The sequence below is a fragment of the Folsomia candida genome, unplaced genomic scaffold, assembly GCF_002217175.1.
Source record: "Folsomia candida strain VU population unplaced genomic scaffold, ASM221717v1 Fcan01_Sc001, whole genome shotgun sequence".
In the NCBI taxonomy this organism is placed as follows: Eukaryota; Metazoa; Arthropoda; class Collembola; order Entomobryomorpha; family Isotomidae; genus Folsomia; species Folsomia candida.
The window spans coordinates 7,319,493-7,338,593 of record NW_019091193.1 but is presented as its reverse complement, the minus strand read 5'-3'; the positions used below and the strand labels follow the sequence as shown (position 1 = coordinate 7,338,593).

Below are 19,101 nucleotides of genomic sequence, written 5' to 3'. Positions count from 1 at the left end.
AGGTAGGTTTATTATACGCGTGTGTAGAAAAACGCTTTGTTAATGCCTATTCTGACGCAATAAATATCTGTTAAAGAAAACGTCATGGGTCTGGAAGCTTGATCTTGGACTATGAGGTACATTAATCGCTCGTTATCTATTTTTGGTATTGCAATTGGCAAAAATATTCTACGTGAATATGTGTGTGCAAATATGTATGCTTGTACTTCTATGCAGCTCGCATATCAAGCTCAACTTTATGCAATGCAGATTGCGAATAAAAGCATGGCAGCAGGAAAAATTATTTTAAACGATGGTGTACACAACATAAAACTTGGTGACAAAATATTTTCCATTATGAATACAATAAATTAATGAATAAATGCGAATTTAACTTCAAATATTTTTAATCATTTCTTTATCAGGTGAAAATACGGGGGCGCGGAAGGGTAGGTCACGCCACCAACTTTTCCAACTTCCAGGCAGCTTCCCGGTTCGGGTTTGGTACTCTGAAATAGCTCGTCATTCTTGGACAACGAACTACTACCAGGCCAACTCTGGTCATTTCACTCAAGTCGTTTGGAACGCCACGAAGCGAGTCGGATGCGGTCGTGTCGTCACGGAAAAGTTGTGTCGCGAAGGGAAACTGAAACTGGAACCAATTTACATTGTTGTATGCAGATATTCGCCTCCGGGAAATTGGCTGCATAAACAGGCATACAAGGATCACGTGCATCCTCCGGTAAACTGCGATTAAATACTAATTTCCGTGCTTTCAGTAACGGATATTTTACAAACACACTACCAAAATATGCATTGATAACTGTAGAAAGTTGGGAAACCTAATCAAATTCCAGATTTTACAAAATTTTGCCCACAAGATTCTAAGCCATGCTCGAAACCAATCGTTTGTTGCACAGACGCAAATACTATGAAGGACCATACAGAAAACATTAACTGTAGTAGCCTTTCATCAAGGACATCACAATCATCAGCACTAAATAATCAATTTGGACGAAGCTTTGTATTTAGTGGGACAAAAACAACATCAACGTTGCGTCCGGACTACATTTCGAAAAACTACTTGGGGAGATCAGTCATGTCGGCATCGTATCATAGGGGACTTCCTTGGCCGCTGTGGCACGATAAAAGAGGAAGAAATATTCGGCAATAAATTGCTAATTTAAATCTGTGAAACCTGGTCAATTGATTGCCAGAATGTCTTTACAAATATATAGAAATGCAAATATATATATCTACATTACTTTGTATTTATTTGTGTGAATATTGGAATTGACAGCCCGGATTAGAGCAATAATAAATGCACAATAAGGCGTTTAAGTCAAGTTGTAATACAAAGTTCAAAGGAATCTTTTAACAGGTTCCTTTAAATATTCGCATACATACTGAAACAGAAATACATACGTAGCTCAAGTATAACCAAGTTGAGCAAAGTGGAGCTTATCATCTCCGGCTCGCAAAATATTTGCACCTGGCCACGCTCTCTCTAGTTCAGAGCTCACATTGTCCCCAAAATAGATTTTATGGAAAAGCCAAGCTACGCTGACCAAGGGACGCGTCCTTTCCTCACTGGTATAAAAAGAGACCACGCCGACCTGGTCCCTTCACAACCAATTTGTTCTCGCACCGGGAACGACGTTTCTACTCCAGCACCACAATTCCCATTTCTTTTGCCAAGTTTTTTGAAGCAAATTTCCAGACCCGAGTAAAATCCATCATGGCGATGTCCAGAAATGTGTTTGGAAACGAGTGGTCAACTCCAGAGACGAATGACGAGAAATTTAAACGAGAAGTAGCCTGTATTGTGGAAATTCTGCGCAAGGAGCAGTCCGAAAAGGTAAGTAGACATAACTTTGAGAATTTTCTACTAATTTGTGAAGTATTATGACGTGTGCTGTAAAGCTACTTAAAAATAATTATGGTTGCGATTTTGTAAATTCTTGTTAGGGTGCTTATTCAAATTCGCCTGACCGAAGTTCGTCCGATAATTATTCCACTGAAGAATCTTCTCCAACTTCGACAACGTCGTCAGCAGCGTCCTTTTCGCAGCAACATTATTTGCCACCGTATTCAGCAGCTGCCTCTCCGCCGTATTTTGAAGAATTCGACCCCATCACTCGTCAACAACTTGGAACCTCGTTTTCTCCAATTTCCTCATCAACCTTGAACTTTGACCCCTGCCCAACCGCAAACAGCGGCAATGGAAACCTGTGGGAGGAAAATCTGGAACCACTTCTGAGTCAGTCGGTGTATCGGGCAGATAACTCAATTCCGCTGTATTGTCGACGTTCTCGGTTCCAACAACTGGACGAAATTCAGCAGCCAGCAGAATTTATGCCGATCCCACCAATCAGCAGAAGCTACATTTTTACGGGTCCAGAAGGTCCCAGCGTTGCGAGAGAAGAGGTGCGTCTCCACTTGAAACCTCGAAATGTTTCCGCTAATCCACAGACTCAGGTATGCTATTTTTGAATCCAGATTATGTTAATTTATTCGAAAATAAGCAAGTCTCCTCTCGATTCAAATTGACGCCACTTGTAAAAACGAATGATATTTTATGTTTCCAAATTTTATTTTTAGCAGATGCCACAAAACTCTGTGCTGAACGCATACGCAAAAATTTCTCACTCCTCTGGATACACCTCGTGCTTCCCACTTCGGAAATTTGATGCCACCCCCGACAGCTACAATTGCTCTTTCGTCCCATTTTACGCCGGAAAATACTCTGCCTCAGTTTTCGAGAGCTCATCTTCAGAAATTTCTGCTGATTCCCATTTGAACGGTCGGGAAGGTCAACTTTGTCCTTCTGTCGAGTTGGAGGTGTCCCGAAATTATCGTCTCGAGTCTCAAAGTCCACCCGTCGCTCCGATTTCTTTGGGAGAAAATGGTGAAAAATATTGGGGCATCACTGTCGACCAATTATCAAATCGGGTGAGTTCTCATTTATTTTTTGAGCATTTTAACATTTTACTTTTTGGCACCATGTTTTTGGCCGTGTTATTGAAAGACTAATTATTTTTTATCCTTTTAGTTGTACATCTCAGATCGCTCGACCAACGACATTATTTTGTTCGACACGGTCACATCAACGCCGATCCATCGCTTCGGGGGACTAGATCTCAGGATGAAATTTCCATGCAACCAACTCAGCCGACCAACCGGACTGGTGCTTGATTACGCCAACAAGCGACTTATAATTTGCGACAAGGACAATCATCGCGTCTGCATCTATTCTCTGGAAGGACAGTACATTTCATCATTCGGGAGACGAGGTATAAATCTGGTGCATACTAAAATTGTTGTTAATTGTTTATTAATATTAATTAATTAATTAATTAATTCTACGTCTCACAGGTCACGGGCCGGGCGAATTCCAGTATCCGTGGGACGTCGACGTTTCTCCAAACGGGAACCTCATCGCTATTTCCGATTCAAGAAATCACAGAGTTCAAGTATTTGATCGATTTGGCAATTTTTTGGCCAAATTCTCTGTCTTTGAACAGAATCCCTACCAGTACAAACAGCATTTCGACTATCCTAGAGGAGTGTCATTCAGCAAAGACGGTGAGTTGATTTATGTTAAATATTATGCATTTTCGCCTCCCAAAAATCTGGCAACTTCAGTAAATAAGTAATCTTCTCTTGTCCTGTCTGCAGGTCGACACATTTACGTCACGGATTTCAATACTTCTAAAATGATCCGCATTGAGGTGGATTCTGGCAGCATGAAATTCATCGGACCCAAAGCACAACTCAGTCGTCTTCAAGGACTAACTGTCGACGAATTGGGCAACATGATCGTCTGCGACTCACGTAAAAACTGCGTCCGCATCTTTTCGGAGGCTGGATCTCAATATCAGATAGTGAACTCGGTGGGATGGAACAAGATTTCGATGCCGGTGGATGCTTGCATAATGCGGGACGGGGTGGTCGCCATATTATGTTTAAATGGGAACATCTGTTTTGTTTAAGAAAATTGTCAAAAATATCTCGAGGTTTATTTTTACGTTACTGTTATGGTGTTATATCTGGTACAAATCTCTGTATAATATTTTGTACGTACATAAGTTTACTTATCATGAATAATCATAATTTTATATGCTAAACCCAGTTAATTTACTGTGTTATCGAAACCTACATATATTTATATTATTAATGATGTTAATTTCATTAAATATCCAATTCAATAAAAGACTATCAAAACATTTAAGCTTTTAGTATTGTAACTTTTAATTCTACGGACTTTCAATAATCTCTTTTACTTTTTTGGCATGCATTTTTAAAGTGCTGAATTATTTCACCCAATCTAAATAGTTCTCGATATAATAAACTTACATTATATGATTTATTGGATGAATTTCATCCCTATTGCGTAAATGCACTCCAACGCAAAAAGTACCACCCCCACAGTTATACAAATTGCACATAAAGCTAGCGGATATTTCATCACTTTAAACGAGACGGGATTTGCCTCTGCAAAGTTATCAATTAATTCCTTCTTCGGTAAGGACATCGTCTTGACGGAAAACAGTTCATAATGTTTACGGCTCAGAATTCGGTGTGCCACGTCCTTTTGTCGAATTGTATTTTCTAATTTACTCCATCGATCGTAAATCCCAGATTGGACCAGGAATCCTAAATCTTTGGAGAAAAATGGAAACAAAAAGTTGTTTTTACCAAACCACGGCATACGATTGGTAAATGGAATCACTTCATGATTTCGAATCACCACCAAAGAATCCACCATGAGTGTGACCGCGTCCACTAAAGCATCTACTTTAATCTGAATGTCAAGCACAACCATGGGAAATTTTACAGTTACTGTAGTGGTCAGATTTACTGACAATATTCCAACCCCCTTCGAAATGTTTTGTCCAATTTCTAACCAATTTCCCATCAGTAGTTTTGCTCTGTTGCTTAATTTATTAAGAAATCGTATCATTTCAGAGTCTTTTATTACTTTATTCAAGTCAGGTAGGATAGAATTTTGTAGGATAGAAGTGACTCCACTCCCATTCACTGAAGCGGCTGACATGGTGACAATGTCAAAATCAGGATTGTCCACAAATTGGCTCAAAGTCCTGGGAACATTTGGATTCCCTGTCGTGATCATGCACGAGAATAACGCACCCTGGTAAAAGTTTCCGAGCAGAAATACAACACTGTACCAGACACCCAGCCACCACAACAACACGTTTCTTCCTCGTGGTCCCTCCCCCTGTAAAAACCGCTTCCTCACCCAACCTCCATCTTCTTGATTTAAAAAGGTGGAAATAATCCAGAAGCATTTATCGCTCAAGTTGCTTCCTACACTCTGAGAGTCAGAACTTGTTAAGCATGACAATGCAAGTACAACGATGAGAAATGATGACAAATTTAATCCCCAAGTCCAGGAATCAAATGGCATGATAAAAGTTTCGAACGTGACTTCTCTTTTCAATGCAATCACGGCGTAAACGTAGGTATGGAAATTTACACCTGACACCATCAGCTTAAATTTTTCTGGAGATCTCGGAAGTATGTAAAGTTCGTTAAAAATTTTGTCAGAAATGTGATCAAACTTTGGTGTTGTTATGAGCAAAATGTTCCGATTAAAGGTCCCGTCTGGATTTATGTCCCGTTTTCTAATAGCAATCTTAGAATAATTGTGTTTCGTACCGATCGTCTCTTCCGTGCAGGTTGCAATGTTGTTACAATGAAATCGACCAAAGTTGGGGACGCAGAGATTATTTACTATTTCTAAGTTAGAAACTGGAATGAGATTATTTGACGACACAATCTGATTCTGGAGATTCCAGTTGTAATGTTCCCAAATTGATGAAATTATACTTAATGTACTCAAATCCCAAATGGGAACAGCTTTGTTATTCCGGGTACATGGGATGCAAAGTAAAATTGCTGGGTAATCAGCACCAAATATGATAAACTTTGAAGTTAATGTTAAATCTTCGGGTAATCCATTAATTATTTGCGATACTTTGTAGTCCAAATTGATAAAAATGTAGGTTGGATTTTCATCAGAAAAAATGATTCCTTGTAAAATTAGCTGCAGGAAATTAGCTCTGAAAGCAAGCTCTTGTCCGGTTATCTGGTCAGTTTCAAGCAAGATGGGAGCAGTTAGCAGAAAAGTGACGACAACATTTTGAAATCGGGGGTTGAATCGTGCAAACGTTAGTGCCGAATTTACTATGAGAGATTGATTATTCAGCAAATGCAAATTGTATCGACTTGAGAATGCATCCCAGTTTGGAACATGGTCTAAAACTAGTGGGCAAAACTGGTTGTGAAAATGAATTTGAGACAAAAAGTGACTTTGATAAATTCCAATGTGCTTAAAATTGGTTATGAACTGTAGAGTAGCACTTTTGAAGAAGTTTGGTTCGTGCAGAAATTGTAAATCTGCTTTTAAATTCTGCACAAGGGAAAGTACAATGGCAACAAGTAACATTAAAATATAGCGTCCCATGATTTATTATTTTGCGCTTGCTTTATTTAGAAATGACCCAATTCCACCAAAGTGAATGAAATAATTTATGATGAGTCTGTTCTGTTCTATAAAAATGGGTGGATGGATTATATACTTGTAAAGAATAATGGTGGTTAATAATTGGCTACTTTTGTACTTTTGTACTAAACTTTAAAGCCTTTGTAAACCTTTGCATGTAAATTTCCTGCCGTATGAAATTTTACTAAAGTTTTTTGCCCACAAAAAAGTTTTGTAATTTACCAAAGTTCTCGTTATTACTTCCTTGCTCACATGCTGTGGGAGAGTTTTCGGAGCAACTTAAAAATCCCAATTTTGAAAAATAATGACAAGATGTCCTAAGTTTAAGCGGAATTTGATTGATGTACATGGTTATATCGATACGACGTCCAAAAAGAAAGACGTACATCTGCTAAATACATACATACACAAATAAATAATGGATCCAAATTACCTTTCAAAATTATAGTTATTCTACGACGAGAGCAATACTTTCTAACAAGCGCTGCATAACAATATCCTGTCACAAATTATTGCTTAGGTGGTAATAATTTTCTATAACTCGGATTATCTTGAAACACTTGCACCTAAATACATATTTATATTTTGCCCTAAAATTGTATTACTCCTAATCATCTGAAGAAAGTAGGCACGGTTTGGAAAACACATTTGCGGTCCGTTTAACCAATATTGTCCCAATACGCTTTTGGCCCAAAATGGGTGGGGTTAATCCATGTCTCGTTCTCCAGTCCATCCTTCCATTTCTTTTATAGTTGTGCCTACAAACACCCATTTTATTATGATGATGACGACCTAAACTATGTACTTCTCATTTACCAATATAACACAGCTCCTTTCACTGGCTTGACCAACAGATTCAGTTCAGGAAATACAATTTCCCCTCCAAGAAAAGGTTCACTCATCTAACAAAACAAAATACGTAATACTTGATATTCTATAAACTAAGCGTACCATACAAATACGCTTCTCACATAAATGATAACTGTGGTCAACATATCTCCAAACGTTGGCCTTATCTCGCCAGTTGCTAAATTGACGGCCGGCTTGTAGGCATCGTGATGTATTCCTAAGTACATATGTTTAGGATACCATTGTTAATAGCACGACGGCATTGTCTAGTTCGACACTTCCCCTCTCACAGTCACTCGTCCCGCTGGGGACAGGGGAGGAGAAGTGTCGAGCGAAATAGATATGTAACGCGGTTATCTATGTTCTACTTTCCTACATCACCAGACATGAGATATTGCGACACGCGCATCCTTTGGGTCGCATTGCCGATCATATTCAGCCCCGTCATCTTTCCCAATTTAGAAACTAAGGAGTCATATCGATCCCAGTTTGCCTCGCCAATCCCTTCAATTCAAACGTCATATGTAAATTCTACATATACACATATCAAAAATATATAGCAGCAATCCTTCTCACAATGACTATTTCCTAGGACTGCTTGGGCTTGCGTGCCGGGTCCGAATGTTGCATCCAATTCCAATCCAGGAGTTGACACGTTCCACAAATCTTGCATCACACTCCCTTCGACCACGTCGTGAAAGAGGAGAATTTCTGGATCTTTATAAACCAGCTCTGTTTTTATGGGAGACAAATGAAAAAGTGTGCTTCTTCGTGAATCCAGCCAACACCTGAGATGACCAGAGGGCGAGTTTTTCTTCAGGAGGGAGGAGTTGCTGGAGAGAGCATAATTCCGAAAGTAAATTTCGGTCAGCAAGTGACTTTTTGTCCCCACAGAGAGCCACTCACTCAATTCGAAATCCTTCCGCCAAGGTGACACACCTGAACTCAAAAGCCGCTCGAAAATGTGCAGGTCTTCTTCACGCCTGAAAATAGATTTGTATCTGAATAATAAGAAAGAGAAAAGGATATTTAAATATGCATACTTTTTTTGCTTGTGGAATTTGTCGTGCTGTTCTAAAATTACGTTTCTGATTCTGTTAATTTCACTCTTGTCTGCGGAATGGAGCGTTTCAAGATGATCCAACCATTCCCATGCTTCTACAAAGTAATCCAACTCTGCCACAATGCTTGCAAACTGTGTCGCTTGGTGGACCGTGAGACCAATGTGGGTTTCATAATCGCCGAATTTTCCCTTCATTATCTGCAAAACAGGAATAAAGGATAATTTATAATAACAAAATAGGGGTATTATGTAGGTAAATATGCTCAAAAAACCTCGGCCGGTGAATAGCGAACTTTGCTTTGAATGTCGACAATAGCTTCGGCAACTTTTTCCAGGGGTTCTTTACGCAGACTTGGGAAGCCTGCCATGATATGGGTTATCTTTTCCGTAAGAGATTTAGCGTTATCTGAGGGGGAATTAAAAACTTGAGTATCTTTAGTTTTCTTAAAATTGGAGTCAACTTGTTTTCAAACCGATATTTTGAAGACTTTGTACTAGTTCTGGTCCATATGTTACCCATCGCCAGATCATTCTGTAAATTTCATTGAAGTATTTACAAGGTACGCTGAAAAATCGTTTATTTTATGCTTTTACCTGTAAATGAGGATTGGATGGTGCTCAACCCTCCACTCGCCTCTCCTCCCACTACTTTCTTCATAGTCCATCAAATAGGCTTGGATAAGATTGGACGGGTTTGTAGCATTGAGCTGTTTAAGCTCAAGGTAAATTTGCGTCTCATTCTTAGCTTGTCGTGCAAGATAGAAAAGTGAGAGAGAAAAAGGAAAGGGTTCCTTCACAGTTACAGAATGTTTTCAATTAGTTAACCCAAACATTTATGGAGTGTATTTATTACTCACCTGAATTGGCGGAATATCTTCGGAACAGGAAACGGAAAAGGAGCCGAAAACAACCAATATAGGAAAAAGAATCATTATTTTTTTAAGGAAATTAATTACGGCGTAAAATTGTCCGATTTACAATACATAAGTTTTCACCGTAACGCAATAAATATTTTCAGACTTTCGCTTTTAAATAAAACAGATGAGCGGAGAAAATTTTTCAATGCAAAATAAAAACATAGTTTCGTTGCATTGTTTAACCTGGCCATTGTTCCAATTTTAAAAGCTACACTGTCAGAATGGGTTCATTATGTTTTAAGCAGAATTGTTTAGGTGACCATAAATAATCATAAATAAGTAAGTAGTAAGAGTAAGAATATGAACATAAAATAATGCCGATGTACATAAATTTACACACGACGCATTATAAAATGTGTAAAGACAAAAAAATAAAAATCAGAGCATAAATGAATTTGGGTGCAATTTACATCTGGCGTCCAGATTGAGGTCACGCGCATCATCTCCGTTTCATGTTCCTTTCGCTGCCAATTTAGCGTCGCAACTCGATATATCCATTCTTGTACTGTAAGGAATTTTCAGCATATGCATAAATATAAATATGTTGGTAAATGCGTTGCTCCCTTCTATCCCGAAATTTCTGGCATTGCTGAATAATTTGCACGTATGCATCTACATATGTATTTAGAAGTTCAGCCGCAAAAAGGAATGGCTATTTTAAACAAATTACGAATGTAAAAATTTCTGAAAGTTTTCTCTTTCGCAATGTTGTATATAGAAAGGGAAAAAAATCCACGTCCAATTACGCAACTCCTGGTATTATAAAAGACACTGAATGGCTTTTCTCTTTATGCAGTACAAAAACCAGATTTCGTTTCTAACCCCATAACACACCCATCCTTCGGAACAACTATTCCTGTCCCCTCTTGACACTACTGCGATTTATTTTTAAAAAATGCAGCTGACCTGGGTCTTTCTCGCCCTTTCCGCCATCATCCTGACAGTAAACGCCCTCCATAAGGCTGAAATTGACAACGTTGAATCACCAGATCACGGAGGTGACCTAACTATCCTTAGAATTTGATCTCTACATTATTTGTTTAATATATGTAGGTTGGATTTATTAATTTATCATCTTTAGTTGCTGATGATGGTTTGGAAGTACTCGTCCGAAAAGCACGTGACGCCAACCCTCATTACTACGACGATGAAATCATTTATAGGAGACCGTACGGTGGTCGTGTTTACTCAATGGCATCGAGCTACCGATATGCATGTGGTATGGTAAATTGGGGCGGCAGAAGATAACCTGGGCGATTCGTGGCGATTACCATCTGCATTTGGAATTCACCACCATTTTTTAAGATAATTCATTTGTCCCTGTCCCTCTTTTGATTTATGTATTTAGGATGAAGTCAATAATAACGTAATTTAATAACTTTTTGATAAAAAGCTCAAAATAAAAGTATCACACTGGCTGGAATGAAGAATTGGCTTTGTAATTGTGGTATTTTTCACCAGATCGTGAAATTTTTAATTAAATATTTACAAATATCCGTGCATATATTTATGTATGTATATTTATGTAAATGCAGCATACCACATATGTACATCTAGGAAAAGTTCGTATGTTGGAGAAATTACATAGGTCATAAATCGGTGATACGTATCATAATGCGATTGTACGCGCAATCTGTATGCATTACGGAAGATTAAGTAGTTGATTCAATCTGTATTACGGACTTACATAAGTCATAAACTATTTACGGTTTTATACACATATCTCATTTCAAAAATAGATCGTAAAAGCAAAAAAAAATATACATTGTGACTGGATTTTGTCCCGTAATCATCACTCAAAATGTAAAATAGAAACGAGGAATGTGTTTTTTGTTGAAACAATAAACCTTGTACATAATTAACGACACATTGTTGAAAATAAATTCCGTCACCATCCTGGAGCAGTGGGTCTGTTTTCTTAACTTTAAATTAAATTGTACCATTGGATGATGGAGGAATGAAATTACGTGTGTCGTAATTTTATGAGATTTTGGTTTCCATTGCAGCTTTATTGCTTTACGAATGTTAACGGAAGCCGAGGGAGGACGTCAGAACAATCACAAATTACATAATCCACTGCCTTACTTCTTTATATAAACTCGTGTTCGCCCCTCCTTTGTCAGCACTCCAGACTCGAAACAATTTTTGTCCCACGTCTTGACATCGGTCCCGATTTTTATAGGAAAAATGCAACTAACCTGGGTCCTTGTCGTCCTTTGCAGCATCATCCTGACAGCTAAAGCGCTCAATAACGCTGAAATTTACAACAATGAATTTTTGTCGGACCAAGGTGCTGAAAATCAGATTTATACTTTGGCAAGATCCGTCCCCTAATTAAATATTTGTTACCTTGCCGCAGTTGCGGACGATGGTTTGGAAGGACTCCTCCGACAAGTCCGTGCGGCTAAGCCTCACTACGACTACGATGATGAACCAATGTACAGAAGACCATACGGTCGTCGTGTGGGGTCCATGTCAATGGGCTACCGAATGGCATGTGGTATGGTGAATTGGGGGGGCCGAAGATAACCTGGGCGATTCGTGGCGATTACCATCTGCACATGGAAGTCACCACCATTTTTTAAGATAATTCATTTGTCCCTGTCTTGATTTATGTATGATGAAGTCAATAATAAAGTAATTTAATAACTTTTTGATAAAAAGCTCAAAATAAAGCTATTGTACTAGCTAGAATGAAAAATTTGCTTTGCAATTTTATTATTTTTCTTACAAGGGAACATACCGAGGTGTCCAACGAGTTAAGGGTCGACACCTATACCACAATGACCACAATACATGACTTATTAAAGAAACTGAAGGAATTTCCGTGTAAAATTCACTTTTCGTCACGCTGTGACCATATTTATGACGAGCGCATGACCAACGGGTTGCCAGCGGGATAGGTCAGCCGCTGAACGATCAGATCGAACACATGTTGTCTTCAGAGATTTCAAATTTCAAATAATTTACTAACATCTATTTTTTCATAATTTCAAAATTTCTTCAAAATTTCAAAAATTTCTTCAAAATTTCAAAAATTTCTTCAAAATTTCAAAAATTTCTTCAAAATTTCAAAAATTTCTTCAAAATTTCAAAATATTTTCAAAATTTGAAAGAATTCGAATCTCTGAAAACGACGTGAAGACGACGCTCCTCTGTGGTCGATCTGATCTCTATGGCGACCCGATGGTCATGCGCCCGTCACCAATATCGTCACACCGTGACGAAAAGTGAATTTGACATGGAAATTCCTTCAGTTTGTTTAATAAGTCATGTATTGTGGTCATTTTGGTACAGGTGTCCACCCTTAACTCGTTGGACACCTCGGTATGTTCCCTTGTTAGTGAGGTAAATACCTAACAACCTAATAAGTATTCATTTACCCCACCCCAAAAAAGTGAAATAATTCTATTTCTCGGCCAATTCTCAACCGATTTTGATGAAATTTTGCATAGATCATTGTTACGGAGTCTGAAAACGATTTCTGGTTCTCAAGTTCTTCTGGACGAAAATGGACAAAAATTTGCACTCCGAGCCACATTTCTCTCCATTGTTCCATCTTGGAGCATCACATAATCTTGAATTATTTGAAAAAGTTACACCCATTTTTTTCTGAACGTTTTAAGACTAATCCTAAGTTGATCGAAATCGGTTAGGAAATAACGATGTTATTCAATTTTGAAAACCAAAAATTTAGTAAAATTATAAATTGCAAATATTTAATGACGGTGTAATCCAATGTAGTGCAATAATGTCCATGCCAGCCCAGTTACAAGTTTAAAATAAACAAGGCCCTAAAAAATGGGAAATCTTAGTGAGACAGTGCAATCACACTTAATAAATAAAATTATATTGCAGAAATTTTGCATTACGCATACATACAGGTATGCGCACATGCTTTTACATACATACATACATTTAGAAAATTAGATAAAGGTATATATGAAAGAATCTTGGATGTCTACTTTTGATTCAACTTGGAAACGTTCATAGAAGAAACTAGTGTAATAAACTGGTGATATTACATACGTACATACGTATGATAATGCGATTGTACGGACAATCTGTACGCATTACGGAACATTAAGTAATTGATTAAATCTGTATTACGGACTTACATAGATCATAAACTACTTACGGCTCCATACAGATATCTCATCAAAAGAGGTCGTAAATACAAGTATACTCTTACATCATGACAATGTATTTTGTCCCTCAGTCATCACTCAAAGTATTAAATAGAAACAAGAAATGTGTTATTGTTGAAACAATAAAACTTGTACATAATTAACGACACATTGTTGAAAGTGAATTCCATCAGCATCCTGGAGCAGTGGGGGTATTTTCTTAACTTCAAATGAAATTTGTATCATTGGATGATGGAGGAATGAGATTACGTGCGTCGTAATTTTATGAGATATTGATTTCCATTGCAGCTTTATTGCTTTGCGAATGTTAACGGAAGCCGAAGGAGGACATCAGAACAATTACAAATTACATAATTCCACTGCCTTATAAACTCGTGTTCGCCCCTCTTGGTCAGCACTCTAGACCCGAAACCATTTCTATCCCAACTCTTGCCATCATTCCCGATTTTTGTAAAAAAAAAACATGCAGCTAACCTGGGTCCTTGTCGTCCTTTCCAGCATCGTGCTGACAGCCAAAGCGCTCAATAACGCTGAAATTTACAACAATGAATTCTTGTCGGACCAAGGTGACTGAAATCGAATTTATATTTTGATGAGATCCGTCCCTAAATTAAATATTTGTTACCTTGCCGTAGTTGCGGACGATGGTTTGGAAGGACTCCTCCGAGAAACCCGTGAAGCTAAGGCTCACTACTATGATGATGAACCAATGTACAGAAGACCGTACAGTCGTCGTTTCCATTCCATGTCATCTGGTTATCGAGGTGTGTGAGGTATGATGGTAAATTATGGCTGAGAAAAGTAACTTGGGCGTCAGATCAGCGATATATTCTGATACGGTTTGCGTGTGTTCAGTGAATGAAATAGTTTTTTTTACATGGGATAATTTGTACGTAAAATAGGTTTGTTAGATTAAAATCACAGAATTAGATAATACAAAAATTTATCTAGAATGAACGATAGAATAATTCAAATAAGAATATTACAACGGTATAGAAATGAAGAATTGGTTTTTGATTTTATAAAATTCCAGAAGACTGTAAATTATGCAGATAAATGTGCAATAGTAAAATTCCAGATCCACGGTGCTTCATTTTAAGCAAATCTTATGAATTTTTAAAATTTTGTCACTTACAAAATATGTTGGTCCCGCAGATAAAAAATATATGTTTATTATGATTAAAATTATTAAACAATCTTAAAAACTGTAATTGTTTTAGTAAAATAAAAGTACTTGAATGTGTTGTCCTCCAATCAATGTTCCCGTTACGTTTATAGTTGTACCTTAAAATTAAAAATAACGCCATATATAATTAAAAGACACGAAGCCATTTAAATATATGACTACTTCCTTACCAAAGAATTACGGATCCCTTGACCGGTTTAACCATCAGGTTCAAATTTGGGAATATGGTTTCTCTTCCAAAATGAACGTCGTTCATCTAGGGATACGAGAGCATGCTTATCATAATTACTTATAAAAGCCTAGATTTTATGTCAATGGGTGTTGCATCCCCTTTTGAGAAGGGCCTTCTCACCCTATATACATAGTTATAAAGGGCCTATATTTGGGTACGGCTTTTACGTATCACATTTTTTATAATTAAAAAGAACAAACAGAATCCATGGTTTTAATTTGTTATTCCCATCAAAGCAAGCTAGGTATGTATAATACCAGAAGATAAAGGATCCCTTGACAGGCTAAACCCTCAAATCCAAACGAGGAAGTCAATATGAAAGCCTCAACACATTATTTACGACGAGAGAAATTTGCACAATTTACGTAAATCAATTATGGGGGTAGAAGATCTGTCAGCTAATGCAATCAGTGCCCTCCCTGCGACGACATTGTATGCGTCATGATAAGCATCTGCCTTTCCGGAGAGGAAGTATGTATTGTGTCACAGTGAGTCTATCCATTTCAGGCAAACTTCATTTTTCCAACGTTGATGTGTTTAAAAAGCCCATAAGACCATTTCGCTTATTTTTCCAATTGGCATCTGCAGAAATCAAGAAGATGATTAATCTAACTACGCAGACAGGCAAATTATAATTTTGAAAAGCTTGTGCCCTATGTTACTGATAAAAGATTGGCCTCCATATTCGCGTGCGCTTTCGTCCAAGGGACTCAGAGCCGATTTCAAAATTTTGTTAATCAAATTTTGTTAATCCACGACGACATCATGAAAATAAATAATTTCCAGATTTACAAGAAAACCTCTGTTTTTATAGGCGATAAGACAAAATGTGGGGTTGAAATGTAAGCGTGTGTAGAGTAGATGGACTATAAACGATGAACTATTTAGAACAATGCAATTTTGAACAATAAAAAGAACACAATACAAAATGTGTGCATAATTTTATAATAAAGAAAGTGAAGTCTAAATAATTGTAATATTTGTGCGGAAGCAATTTCTTAGTGGACATTGTAGTTTAATTACAATTGGTCATTTTGGTACTACAGTCCTTTCACTTTGCTCGTCACGTGAATAAAATATTGTTGTTCTTTTGGTCATTTTTAATATGCGGTCATTTTATTCAGGCATTTCTGTATTTGTTAGTATTTTACACGTAACCGTATTTTTCGACCCTGGGACAACATACTATTCCAAAATTTCGGTACCTCAAACTAGTAGTGCATAGATATTTATAGTCGGAACTAATTAGTGTTTTTTTTACTTTTTAGCCCACTTTAACCTTTCCTTTCTCCTGATCACATTTTTACCTTGCCCGTCTAGCCCAAAGGGAACAACTTATCTACACAAAACTCAGAGATGATGCAATTTTATCAAAGAACAATAACCCTGCCGCAGTACGAGAGTATTTGTCAGATTATGAGCAAAGCACGGGAATTCGTGGAGAATGGAAAGTGGAAGAACACCCCTTTCTCGTCTACAGAATGATCTGGAGATTTGTCAGATCGCAGATTGCATTTCAAAATTTTCGTTACTAGGTAGGTTATCAAAAATAGGAAAGCACAAACTATGAATCAGCTTGACTCAATCTATTGTCATCCATTTATGTCGTATCGTAATTTAGGTATAGTAGACCCAGACCGAACGGAAGCAATCTTCCCTGACCAAACTGCCTTAGAAAACCGTCGAAGCAATTGTTGATATACAGAGTAATTTCCGTTTACCGGTGGCAGAGGTATAATGCAACAGAATTTTAATTAAATAACGATGTACAATCCAATTGTAATAATAATTTCAGCTAATACATGGAAAATTTGGAGATTTTGAGACTGGCATCGGCCTAACTATTAACCAGGCCACAGAATTTGCCAATATCTCTGTGAAACTGGAGTATTTCGTTCAAGCATGGGATTGGCTGGAGTTTTTAGATTCGCATCCTTCCAGTGATATAAAGGCCGTTCAAAAATTAAGACAGGCCCTCATTCAACGGCATGATTTGAACCACAACTTCAAAAGGTGGGCATATCATAAAGTTTTATAAAATAAACAAACTACTTATAGCTTCATTTCAAACCTTTTTCAGTGATTCTGGCGATCTGCACATTTTTTCGGCCCCACTTGAATCTGGGGTCTCAGGATGGAGAAAAGATGAAGAAATGAAGAGCTGGCTAACCACCCACGCTGGAAGTGGGATGTTTAAGGAATTATTTTTCCGAACCTATGCACTCTGCGCCAATTCCTCGCTAATACGCAGGGAATCAGCCTCTGTTTGTAGAACAATTCAAAATAATCCACACTTTATCCTCTCACCATTGAAAATGGAGATTTTGTCAGAAAGCCCAGAAATTATAATCTTCCATGATGTCGTTAAAGGGGAACTAATTAACAAAATTTGGGACGCGGCTGTGGTTCCTTTGGAGGAAGATGCACAACAACCTGAAAGCAAATCTCTTATTGGGGACTTGTGCTGTAAGCTATCGTAAAATTCTATAAATCTGATAGGCCTACACACCGAACAGGATACGGCGAAACACTTTGAGATAATTTATTCCCATAAGAATATCTCAGAATTTATTATTTAATATTCTCCATGCACAACTAGAATTTGAATTTTCAGTACACATCCCGAAATATTTTTATAGCACCAGAAGGTCTTCGACTTATCTGCGTTGGTCTCTGTGCCCTAATCTTTATTTATATTCATTCAGTCGTCAATGGTGAAAGCATGGGGAAAAGTTATGCTCGCCTATACTCAACCTTGGAGTTGGTCACTGGACTAAATTTCAGGCAAGCGGATTTCCTCCGTTTGACCCAGTACTTCATCTCCGCTAGCGCTGGTGTCCACCATGACTCGCATAATGTCCTCGTCTCGGGTACATCGATAACCTTTGGAGACAGGTTGGCCACAGTCATTATTTACGTGAGTCATGCAATAACTATTGACATCCACTCTATGTAATCTATAAATAGGGTAAGCGTGCTCTCGTATCTTTAGATGAATGACGTTCTTTTTGGAGGTGAAACTGTATTCCCAAATTTGAACTTGATGGTTAAACCGGTCAAGGGATCCGTAATTTATTGGTAAAGAAGCAGTTATATATTTAAACGACTTTATATATTTTTTTAATTATATATGTATGACGCTATTTTTAATTTTAAGGTACAATTATAAACGTAACGGGAACGTTGATTGGAGGACGAAACACTCAAGTATTTTTATTTTACTAAAACAATCACAGTTTATAAGCTTGTTTAATAATTTTACCATCATAATTTTGACATTTAACAGCATGCCCACCCATACTTGGACATAAGCGAATTGCAACCACATTTATTGGAATGAAGACTAACACTTGTTCTCTAAATAAAGAGGAATAAAAATATTATCTTTATCTGCGAGACCTACATATTTTTTAAGCGACAAACTTTTTAACAGTCATAAGATATGCTTAAAATGAAGACCGTGAATTTGGAAATTTACTCATGCATATTCACCTTCTAAACTTACTGTCTGGTGAAGTTTATAAAATCACAAAACCAATCCTACATTTCTATACATTAAGTAATATCTAATTCTGTGATTCTGATCTAACAAACCTATTATGAAAAATTATTCCATGTAAAAAATTATTTCATTCACTGAACACACGCAAACCGAATCAGAATTTATTGCTCATCTGACGCCCAAGTTATTTTTCTCCGCCATAATTTACCATCATACCGCATACACCTCGAAAACCAGTTGACATGGAATGGAAACGACGACTGTAAGGTCTTCTGTACATTGGTTCATCGTAGTAGTAGTAGTAATGAGGGTTGGCTTCACGAGATTTACGGACGAGTCCTAAACCATCGTCCTCAACTAAATACGACAAGATAACAAATCATAAATCAGACAACGAATTAGACGAAATATAAAATGTAAATGGATGGTTAGGTCACCTTCGTGGTCTGGTGATTCAACGTTGTCAATTTCAGCCTTATCGTATGCGTTCGCTGCCAGGACGACGGTGGAAATGGCGAGCAAGACCCAGGTCAGTTACATTTTTTTAATAAATCGGAAGTGGTATCAAGAGGTGTGACAGAAACTTGTTGTTCGGAAGGATGTGTGGAAAGGGAGGGCGAATTCTGCTGCATTTAACGGAGTGGAATTACGCAATTTCATTTGTTTTTGTGATTTCACAAATAAATTGTTGATGAAACA

At 37.5% G+C, this 19,101-nt stretch overlaps 2 protein-coding genes across 3 annotated transcripts; both read left to right on the top strand.

Annotated features, from left to right (window-relative positions):
• The first annotated feature begins 1,594 nt into the window (after window positions 1-1,594).
• Window positions 1,595-4,129, top strand: LOC118435029 (E3 ubiquitin-protein ligase TRIM71-like). Of its 2 annotated transcripts, none has more exons than XM_035850080.1 (6): window positions 1,595-1,837; window positions 1,948-2,457; window positions 2,584-2,931; window positions 3,032-3,272; window positions 3,355-3,564; window positions 3,658-4,129. In XM_035850080.1, the coding sequence occupies exons 1-6, from the start codon at window positions 1,718-1,720 to the stop codon at window positions 3,969-3,971; spliced, it is 1,743 nt and encodes a 580-aa protein (XP_035705973.1). In that variant the 5' UTR covers window positions 1,595-1,717; the 3' UTR covers window positions 3,972-4,129. The 2 variants fall into 2 exon arrangements, with proteins under 2 accessions (XP_035705973.1, XP_035705945.1); XM_035850052.1 differs by having other exon boundaries at window positions 2,581-2,931.
• A 13,086-nt stretch (window positions 4,130-17,215) lies between these two features.
• LOC118436503 (prolyl 4-hydroxylase subunit alpha-2-like) lies at window positions 17,216-17,982 on the top strand. Its single transcript, XM_035854748.1, has 3 exons — window positions 17,216-17,366; window positions 17,540-17,817; window positions 17,893-17,982. The coding sequence occupies exons 1-3, from the start codon at window positions 17,216-17,218 to the stop codon at window positions 17,980-17,982; spliced, it is 519 nt and encodes a 172-aa protein (XP_035710641.1).
• Window positions 17,983-19,101: the final 1,119 nt, after the last annotated feature.

Excerpts from the sequence above, each read along its gene's own strand:
- LOC118436503 (XM_035854748.1), top strand. The coding sequence starts at position 17,216 with ATGGAGATTTTGTCAGAAAGCCCAGAAATTATAATCTTCCATGATGTC. Across the intron at positions 17,367-17,539 it reads TCTTATTGGGGACTTGTGCT|CACCAGAAGGTCTTCGACTT; the intron begins GTAAGCTATCGT and ends ATATTTTTATAG. Across the intron at positions 17,818-17,892 it reads TGGCCACAGTCATTATTTAC|ATGAATGACGTTCTTTTTGG; the intron begins GTGAGTCATGCA and ends TCGTATCTTTAG.
- LOC118435029 (XM_035850052.1), top strand. The coding sequence starts at position 1,718 with ATGGCGATGTCCAGAAATGTGTTTGGAAACGAGTGGTCAACTCCAGAG. Across the intron at positions 1,838-1,947 it reads GCAAGGAGCAGTCCGAAAAG|GGTGCTTATTCAAATTCGCC; the intron begins GTAAGTAGACAT and ends AATTCTTGTTAG. Across the intron at positions 3,565-3,657 it reads AGTGTCATTCAGCAAAGACG|GTCGACACATTTACGTCACG; the intron begins GTGAGTTGATTT and ends TCCTGTCTGCAG.